Source organism: Buceros rhinoceros, unplaced genomic scaffold (assembly GCF_000710305.1).
Source record: "Buceros rhinoceros silvestris isolate BGI_N320 unplaced genomic scaffold, ASM71030v1 scaffold16528, whole genome shotgun sequence".
Classification (NCBI taxonomy): Eukaryota; Metazoa; Chordata; class Aves; order Bucerotiformes; family Bucerotidae; genus Buceros; species Buceros rhinoceros.
The window spans coordinates 26255-27308 of record NW_010426471.1 but is presented as its reverse complement, the minus strand read 5'-3'; the positions used below and the strand labels follow the sequence as shown (position 1 = coordinate 27308).

Here is a 1054-nt window from a genome sequence, read left to right as displayed (position 1 = left end):
GCCTCGGCGCGGGGGGTCTCTGCTGGGGGGCGGTGGAAGGCCCTGGGTTCCTCGTGTCAATCCCCCCCTCGCCCAGGAGAGGGTGGTGGTGCCGGGTGGCTGGTGCTGCAGCGCCGAGCCGGGGGAGGAGCCCCGGACCTTGAGGGTAACAGCGATGGAGCCGCTGGCAGCCGCTGCCCCGAGCACGGGGCTCCCTCCTGAGGAAACGAAAAGCGCCTTTATTGGCGTGGCCTTGACCGCTCTGCGCTTCAAAGGTCAGCAGGTAAATGCGGTGTGTCGACGGTGTGAATCATCTTCGATCATATATAGTAACAAGTGCTTGTGACTCAGCACGCTGGCAGCACAAAAATGTAAATTGGGGCTGTTCGAGAAGCCGCCTGAGATCCGAGCTGCCCTTGCGGGAACAGGCTCTTATTGTACCCACCAGCTAAACCGGGGTTAGTTCAGAGTTCCATTTCTACTCCTTTTCCCGTGGCTTAGGGCTTGAACGCTCTCCCTCCCTGGTCGACTGTAGCGTCACATGCGGTTCCACAGGATATGGCTGTCAGCCTCTCCCCCTGACTCCGGAGTTCACTTTCCTAGTGATTCTGCTTTTCCTGATCACAGAGTACATGCGGACCTACCCCGGTTAGGTAGGAGGACATGAACTGTTGGCACAGCTCTGATATTTAGAAGTATAACCAAACCCTGTCATGCTCCTTTCTAAATGTATTTTAAAAGCCTTGTTAAAAATGAGCAACTCTTGGAAAGCCTGTGCTGATAGTATTTGCATTTTTAGACCTTTCTCCTCACTTGACATGATCACAGTAAGTTTATGAAGGGACAGAGTTTTTAGAGGCGTTCCCAGACAGTGGACTGGTCTGATATGTCTGTCATCTGCTTTCACCCTTAGTAGCGTGTACTGCTGCCTTTGGCGCTTATTTTTCTAAAGCGCTAGGTTTTAGCACAGTTCTTCTTGCATTTCTTGGAAACTTTCCCTCTGAGACACCACTTCAAAATGGCTTGATGGTCTCCGACTTGGGAGGAGGAGAGGATGGGCTGAAGCGCAGGAATG

The 1054-nt window shown here is 53.0% G+C and overlaps 1 protein-coding gene across 1 annotated transcript in view; it reads left to right on the top strand.

The window, feature by feature from the left end:
- Nucleotides 1-154: 154 nt before the first annotated feature.
- Nucleotides 155-1054, top strand: part of LOC104498172 (choline kinase alpha-like) — a 19765-nt gene continuing 18865 nt past the window's right edge. Inside the window, exons 1-2 of the mRNA XM_010141523.1 lie at nucleotides 155-254; nucleotides 535-627. Coding sequence (XP_010139825.1) covers nucleotides 155-254; nucleotides 535-627 — 193 coding nt within the window. The remainder of the gene's footprint in view (nucleotides 255-534; nucleotides 628-1054) is intronic.